The sequence below is a fragment of the Palaemon carinicauda genome, chromosome 1 (genome assembly GCF_036898095.1).
Source record: "Palaemon carinicauda isolate YSFRI2023 chromosome 1, ASM3689809v2, whole genome shotgun sequence".
Lineage (NCBI taxonomy): Eukaryota > Metazoa > Arthropoda > Malacostraca > Decapoda > Palaemonidae > Palaemon > Palaemon carinicauda.
The window spans coordinates 125,261,658-125,270,510 of record NC_090725.1 but is presented as its reverse complement, the minus strand read 5'-3'; the positions used below and the strand labels follow the sequence as shown (position 1 = coordinate 125,270,510).

The window sequence follows — 8,853 nt, the reverse complement described above, 5'->3', positions numbered from 1 at the left end:
CTACCCTTCACCATGATCTTATCCACATGAGACACTCGGATAATCTCTCTTATAGCTTCATTTCTAATCCTGCCTTGCCATTTAACTCCCAATATTCTTCTGCAGGCTTTGTTCTCAAATCTATAATATCTTTTGGATATTGTTTCATTGTCATACCACGACTCATGTCCATACAGTAACACCAATCTTACTAAACTGATATATAGCCTGATTTTTATATGTAATTTCAGGCGATTTGATTTCCAAATTTTATTTAACCTAGCCATTGTCTGATTTGCTTTTATCAATCTTTCATTAAACTCCAATTCTAAAGATCCTGTATTAGAGATCATAGTTCCTAAACATTTAAATGATTCCACCTCATTAATTGTTCCTCCTTCCAATATTTTATCTTCTATTGCATATTCCATTCTCATCATATGGTATTTCACGCATTCTGGTAAGCAGGTCTTGTAAGTCCTCTGGTGTTCTGCTAATAAGGACAGCAGCATCAGCATACTCTAGGTCAGCTAATTTCCTGTTATCTATCCAGTCCAATCCTTCTCTACCATCACCAACTGTTCTATGCATTACAAAATCCATGAAGAGAATAAACAACATAGGTAACAACACATTCCTTTGAAGTACTCCACTGTTTACTGGAAATTCATTTGATAGGATTCCAATAACATTAACTTTGCACTTGCTATGCTCATGAATAGACTTAATCAAGTTTAATAATTCAAGAGGAACAACATAACGTAGAACTCTCCACAAAATTGGCCGGTGCACACTATCAAAGGCTTTTTCCTAGTCCACAAAAGCCATCAATAGTGGATTTCTATATACTGCACATTGCTATACCATGTCTTAAAATGAAAATATGGTTAGTACAACTTATAAATTTTCTAAATCCTCCTTGTTTATCTCTCAACTTTTCATCAATCTTTCTCTCTAGTCTCTTTAGAATGAGTATACTATATATCTTCATGACAACTGACATATGTGTGATGCCCCTATAATTATTGCCACCAGTTAGATCTCATTTTCACCAACAGCCCTAGCTCCCATTCATCAGGTTTTGGCTCTTCACGCCACTTTCTACAAAATAATCTAGCAAGTATTCTTGGAGTCACTTCATATCGGCCAATATCCTCTCAGCAGTTATTCCATCATATCCAGGCGGTTTCCATATCTTTAGTTTTTAAATGATAGCTTTGACTTCAAACACACAGATTTTTTTCATGGCCACATCAAGGTTGTTCTCAGCTTCAGGTATATCAATCAATTTATTCCCTTCATATCTCCTATTCATGACCTCACTAAAGTGTTCCATCCAACGTTGCCTGTCTTCATCTTTTGTTTTTATAACAGATTCATCCCTCTTTTTGATGAGTATATGCTTCTTCCTCTTCGTCCCAGTAGAGATTTCATTAATAATTCAATGAGCAATTCTTACACCATAGCCACTCCTTGAATTCATAGCTTTGTCAGCCTCATCTGCTTTCCTGTTTAAATACTGTCTCCAGTCATTCCTGGCTTTTCTTTGGACTTGACTATCAATACTGAAATACTTAGCATGCTCTACCTTGTAATTTTCATTACCGCCTCGAAAACGCTCAACAATCAAACAATCAATTTCCGTTTTTGTCTCCTTTTTATAGTATCCCACATGTCATTTGATATACAGTATATATATATATATATATATATATATATATATATATATATATATATATATATATATGAGAGAGAGAGAGAGAGAGAGAGAGAGAGAGAGAGAGAGAGAGAGAGAGAGAGAGAGAGGGGGGGGGGGGGACTCAACAATCAAACAATCAATTTCTCTGTCTTTGTCTCCTTTTTATAGTATCCCACGTGTCATTTGATATATATATATATATATATATATATATATATATATATATATATGAGAGAGAGAGAGAGAGAGAGAGAGAGAGAGAGAGAGAGAGAGAGAGAGAGAGAGAGAGAGAGAGAGAGAGAGAGAGAGAGAGAGAGGGAGAGAGAGAGAGAGACTCCTAGCTTGTGTTTACAGAAGATTTTTCATTCGGGATATAATACATTGCCAAACTAAACATCGATCATTTTTCTCAACAAGTTGTTTGCAAGCATGGTATAGCAATTAACAACAAATACACCATATAATCATAAGTTAGAATCCTTATAATGATAGAATTAGGAATGTATGAAATTATTTTGAATTTACGTTCATACACTATTTTTCGTGGTTTCCCTACCATCACACCCCTTACAGCTCTAACAAGTACTTCCCCGGCCCACTGTCGTTCTCCCCACATCCGTCAACCTTCCTCCTAATAACCAAACTCTTCTACTCCTGAAATTCTTGAATCTATAGATCTTGGGGGTGACAGTAGGAAACTAGAGACTACAGGACATTTGTATTTGACTCTACATACTTAGGACGGACAGTAAGTGTTTCCCCAGGGCATGAGACCAAAATCTAAATAAGGATATGCATGGGATAGATGGCTTTGGTAAACAAAATGACATTATGAAAACTAAAATACCACTTTCTCTTAAAACTAAAGTATTTAATTAGATGGTCCTACCAGTATTAACTTAAGCAACAGAAACCTAAGTCTTACTAAAGTCTTAAAACATAAGCTAGTTACAACTCAAAGAACTATGGAAAGAGCAATGATGGAAATAACACTATGAGAGAGAAAAATAGCAACCTGGATACAAGAGCAAATTAAGTAGAGGATATTCTAACATGTAAGAAAAATAAATGGACAGGTCATATAATGAGAATGATAGATAATAGATGAACAAGAATAACAAAATGTGTCCCTAGAGATTGCAAACAAAGCAGGGGAAGGATAACAGCACTGTCACTGTCCTTTCGTTGGATGCTGAGGTGGCCCCAATAAACACAGTCAAGCCTTACGACAAACAGCAGAAGAAAGTGGAGGTTCCCTATCCTAATGTCATCAAAAGGTCAATGGGAATATTGGTAGCACTGACAAGTTGAACCTACCAACCAATCTCTATAAGACTCCTATGTAAGCAAGACAGTGCATACAACCGAGTCCAATATATTTGCAATGCATGGCTGCTGTATAAGAGACTTCAAGTCACTGAGGGAGAAACTCGTGCCTTTGAAGAACTTCCAGCTTGTCATGTCGTGAGTTGCAAAGATATCAGAAGACCATGGAAAAAAGATTGATGCTTTCCTCTTTACAGTGGGAACCCATGCCAATGCCACAGAGGGAACAAAAAACTAACATACCACATGTCAACCAGTAATATGATACCATGGAGTGGCATATGCCAGGTTTTATCCACAACAAGCAGACATGCAAGTTCTTTCCCAAGAAGGATTATAACCACTGAACCTGATGGATGTACACCATCTGCCCAGTGGCCCTCTGCTTGTCAGACCTTAGGAACCTTTTCATTCTCTTCTAGAAACTAACACCAGTCCTTGGCCTGGTATCCCAACCTCCTAAGCCCAATGGCAGCACAGTAGTAGTTACAAGTACCTGTTCTTATCTCACTGACCACTACTACCTGGGGTCAATTTTTATTTTTGTATCTGTAATGACTTGTTTAAGTTTTTTCACTCTTTAATTGTAAATATAAGGTGCATAAGTAAGCTGGTAACTATTAATTTGTTCTTTTGATGTCCCCTTTATATGTTTGTCACTCTTTACTTGTAAATAAAGGATGCTTTATAATGTTAGTACTTACTGCTGTAACTTACTATTTTCATAACTTTTTTCACTCTTTGCTTGTAATTATAATGTGCTTTAGTAAGTTAGTATCACTAACTTTCAATTTTCAGATCCTGTTTGTGTTACGTGTTACCTGGTCAATGTAAGCTGGAATTGCACTTTCAATTTATATGTTCTTCAATTTTTTCTTATATATTACAGCAATAAACATTTATTTTGTTTTAGTAAATATTTTCTCTACAGATTGAAAAATTACATGAAACATTTTTTTACCAAATCTAAAAAGTGCTAAAAGAAGGTCCTATGTGTATTTAGTATGGTAATATCTTTTCAATAAAAAAAAAAGTGCCAAATGAAGGTCCTGAGTGTGTTTAGTACTGTACTATATTTGAAGGAAAATAAGTTTGCAAATTCCTATACCGCTAACTAGCACTAAAGCCTAGATGGAAATAGTGTGTTTGCCTGTAAGCCTGAGAGTAGCCCGCATGGACTATATTTTTGGTGCAACTTTGCAATGTCGGAGTGCAATTTTTGAAAAATTCTATAAGAATAAAACTGTTTTAGAAAGGCCTCAAAAGTAACTTAATAAGAGGGTTTTTTGTATCTCAATAAATTCTATTTACCCGCTAAAGGTTTACATTATTCTATAATTCTTTTTTCTTATTTACTATTTACTTACTACTTCTTTATTTCCCTTCCATCCTAGACTGCTTTGCCTGTTAGAGCCCTTGGGCTTGTACCATTCTACTTTTCAAATTAGGGTTTTGCCTTAGTTAGTCTTGGTAAAAATAATACTGTAAAATGGAGAGAAAATATATGTGCAGGCAAAAATACATCTTGGTTGAACCATTCAACAAATATTATTGGCCTTGTTTACATGGAATGTAGACAAGGTGGGAGCAGGCAGATCCATATCCTACCTCTCCTTATTGGGGCATGCATAGTAATAGAGAGAAATTTCCTATTATTAATGTCAAATTTGTTTTCTTTCATTTAAGGAATAGCAATGAATATTGGGTAAGAATCATTAACAAAAGAGCATGCTCTTTTATACAAAAGAATTTATTTCGATCATTTGTATATACAGTAAGGTAGCCTTGACATATAGGCTATAGTAGATATTTTCTCAATCAAATAAATAAAAATTATTTTATAGTAAAGACATACCTCTCTAAATGATCAGAACCCTCTTCTAATCCTGCCAGTATACCCGACAAGAAACCATTGAGTCCCGGACGGAGTCTCTGACCCAAAGGAACAAAATGGGTTTCGTACACTGTTAAAAGGGCAGATCTTACATTCATTGCAGCACTGCTGAACAAAGGGAATAAACCTGCAAATAAACATAGAAACTTCAATAGAGAAACAAGTTTGTTACAGTACAAATACAAACCTTCGCCCTTTACATAGGAGAGATAACAGCAAAGCTGGAGAACACGACAGTTAAAACTTTATAACGAGGTGTAAACAGGTGGCCATTAATTTCCTTGCCAGGAGCGATGAAGCCCTACCCCTCAGCTTGCTAACTGAGTAGTCACTTTGATAACACCCATCAGTAGGAACAGATATTCTTTCACTGGCTGCAAACTTTGGCAGATTTTTGCTTTCAAGCTTATTTTCTTCTGTATTGTACTCTAGGACACTTATTCCAGGAAATGACGCTAGTAGCCTCTTGGACATTAACTTTTGGTTGAGACATGCTTGATGATACCATGTCTCCCACAATTCAAACAGCTGGCCAAAGGTGAACACAAGACTCTCACCTTTGCCGCCCTCCAATCAGACTTCTCAGAAGTGGGAAGAAAACGGTATTGGGAGGAACACACTTTTTCCAGAAGGAATACCGTATCCTTCTTTGAAAACACACACACACACACACACACACACACTCTCTCTCTCTCTCTCTCTCTCTCTCCTCTCTCTCTCTCTCTCTCTCTCTCTCTCTCTCTCTCTCTGTGTGTGGACCTGTTTTATTTATTACAATCGCCTCGACATAAATCGGACAAGACTCTCACAATAATTTTCAAAATGTGTAAGCCTACATAATTGCTACACCGATTTTGCACGCTTACTTAAAAAATTCTTCTTTCTGACGTTGATAGTACCCCAGTGGTTTACAATCTTTGGCCAAAGATTTTCTATTGGATTGAAATTGGGTAACTTAGCAGGGTGGCCGGACAGTTGCGTCCCAGACATTTGCGTCCCGGACATTTGCGTACCTGGACATTTGCGTCCCCGGTCATTTGCGTACCTGGACATTTGTATACCGGGACAATTGTGTCCCTGGATATTTGTGTACCTGGACATATAAGTATCGGAAATATTTTGAATTTACCATATTTTAAAATTCTCTCTCTCTCTCTCTCTCTCTCTCTCTCTCTCTCTCTCTCTCTCTCTCTCTCTCTCTCTCTCTCTCTCTCTCTCTCTCTCTCTCTCTTCAGTTACACCTTACCTTTATTCTAAACAAGCAATAATAAGCTTAAAGGTAGTTACCATATATAAAAACCATATATATAAACCCAAGAATTGTTTGGTATAGAAATTCACTCATTGATACCTTTAGTAACTTTAAACAAGCTGAAAGGTAGTTTACCAGAAATATTTGTGTACCTGGACATATAAGTATCGGAAATATTTTGAATTTACCATATTTTAAAATCTCTCTCTCTCTCTCTCTCTCTCTCTCTCTCTCTCTCTCTCTCTCTCTCTCTCTCTCTCTCTCTCTCTCTCTTTCTTCAGTTACACCTTACTTTTATTCTAAACAAGCAATAATAAGCTTAAAGGTAGTTACCATATATAAAAACCATATATATAAACCCAAGAATTGTTTGGTATAAAAATTCACTCATTGATACCTTTAGTAACTTTAAACAAGCTGAAAGGTAGTTTACCAGAAATTAAAAAAAAAATAAAAAATCTTTTCTAAACCAGGAGAAAAATAAGCTAGTAATTCTAGTTCTTGCCAGCAGTGTGTAACATAAACCTCTATTGTATTAGGATTTTACATATTTCAAAATTCGGAACCCATGGCTAAGTTCTGGAAATCTAACACTGGTGGAAAAATATTTGTGGATAATGAAAATTACAGCTACCATTATCATAAGAAAAACTCTGATGAAACAAAAACATACTGAAGGTGTGTAGTGCGATCTTACAAAGCAAGAATTCATACAGTGAACGACGTAGTTATGACATGCCACAATGAGCATAGTCATGGCTCCTCAGCTGCAGAAGTCAAATCACAAGAAGCTATGTCCCAGTTGAAAAATACTTCAGTGTCAACGTATGAACCATCAAGAAGTCTTATCGGAGAAACGATCGCAAATGAAGATGAGTATTCCATTTCAAAACTGACAAGTTTTTCATCAATGGGAAGAAATATACGTCGATGGAGACAAAAGGCACATAATGCACCCCCAATCCCACGGCAAATAAATAATTTTGAGATTCCGGGATCCTACTGTTTTCTCGCGACTGGGGAAAAATTCCTTGCGTTTGATTCTGGCATCGAACATGAGAACAGAATACTGATCTTTGCAACGAATAACGGCTTAGAAGATTTAGCAAAGTCTCCTAACTGGGCAGCAGATGGTACTTTTAAAATCAGTCCATAAATATTTTATCAACTATATTGTATCCACACACAAGAGGGTTCATTTATTATTCCCAGAGTTTTTACCCTCCTCCCTGGAAAGACAAAGGAAGTGTAAATCCGACTTTTCACATATTTATTGCAACTTAAACCGCAACTTAATCCGAAATCTTTGTTAACGGACTTTGAGATTGGAGCTCAGAAAGGATTCATCGAAAAGTTCCCTGAAGCAACAATAAGTTCATGCCTCTTTCACTTATCTAAGTCTATTTTTAAGAAAATCTGTGACCTAGGATTCCGACAACGGTACAAAGAAGATGAGGCATTCAATTTAAAAATCAGATGTTTTTCTGCATTGTCATTCCTTCCTTTAAGTGATGTCGTTGAAGGTTTCATTGACTTATCTGACGATACTGATTTACCTCCAGAATTTATCGCGTATTTTGAGATGACGTATATTGGCCAAGTAAGAGGACGAAGAGGAATAAGGATGGAACCAGTTTTTGCTATAGCGTCATGGAATGTTCGAGAAAAAGTTATTAACCAATTGCCAAGATCTAATAATAGTTTAGAGGGATTGCATAATGCTTTGCAATATTCGTTATCCTGTCAACACCCCTCCATCTGGAAGTTAATTGAAATATTGAAAAAGGAGGAGGCCATTGCCTTAAAGAAAAAAAGCGACTTTCAACGAGGAATTCTTCCACGGCAAAAAAATAAAACTGCTAATAAGAAAATCCTGGCACTCTTGGATAAATATTCTCTTGAAGACAAGATAAATTTCTTAAGAGGGATAGCTCACAATATCCATACATTTTGAATTATTTGTTTAATATGACAAATTCAAAGATAATTTGTATTTTTCCTAACCATACAAACCTTAGCTATTTACATTGGGTTTACCTTTTAGCGCAGCTGAAATGACGAGCCAATAGTTTTAACGAGGGTTAATTACCCCCGCGCTAGTTAGCACGGGGTAGGGGAAGGGTAGCTTGCTACCCCTCCCCCCCCACACACCGGTGACTTGCTTCACTTCACTTAGAGGTAGGACTTGACTTGGGGGTCAGGGATGGCGGGCACATATGTGTAAATACCTAGGGTTTGTATGGTTAGGAAAAATACAAATTATCTTCGAATTTGTCATTTATTCCGTAACCGAAATAAAAAACCACGCTATTTACATTGGGTGACTTACCCCTTAGGAAGGGTGGAAAGTCCCCAGCCTTACTGACTTCGGCTTGCCCGGGGGCTCAATTCCTCAGTGAGCAGCACTAAAGAAAAGGAGCCCCTGTACCTCACAAGTTCCTAGCATCGCTAGGAACGAGTGGCCTACATAAGCAGTGTGTGGAGGAGTGTGACTCGTCCTATGAAGTTGACCTTGAGACCTTCAGATAGGAATTCTAGGATAGGACGTTCCTAATACCACCTCGTCAGGGTATGGGAGACGCAACAGTATTAAACTTAATACTAGGAGCACAAAGAAGCATGGGTTACCTGCAGAGGTCGAGGTCAGCTATGCGAGGACCAGGATGCTGCTTCCCCAAGAGAGGGGAGAATGAAGAAAGAAGT

General features: G+C 37.1%; 1 protein-coding gene across 2 annotated transcripts in view; it reads right to left on the bottom strand.

Annotated features, from left to right (window-relative positions):
* LOC137651467 (protein dopey-1 homolog) overlaps positions 1–8,853 on the bottom strand; it is a 501,407-nt gene that overhangs the window by 288,614 nt on the left and 203,940 nt on the right. For both annotated transcript variants that reach the window (XM_068384695.1, XM_068384701.1), the window contains exon 4: positions 4,860–5,025. In XM_068384695.1, the coding sequence (XP_068240796.1) occupies positions 4,860–5,025 (166 nt within the window). The remainder of the gene's footprint in view (positions 1–4,859; positions 5,026–8,853) is intronic.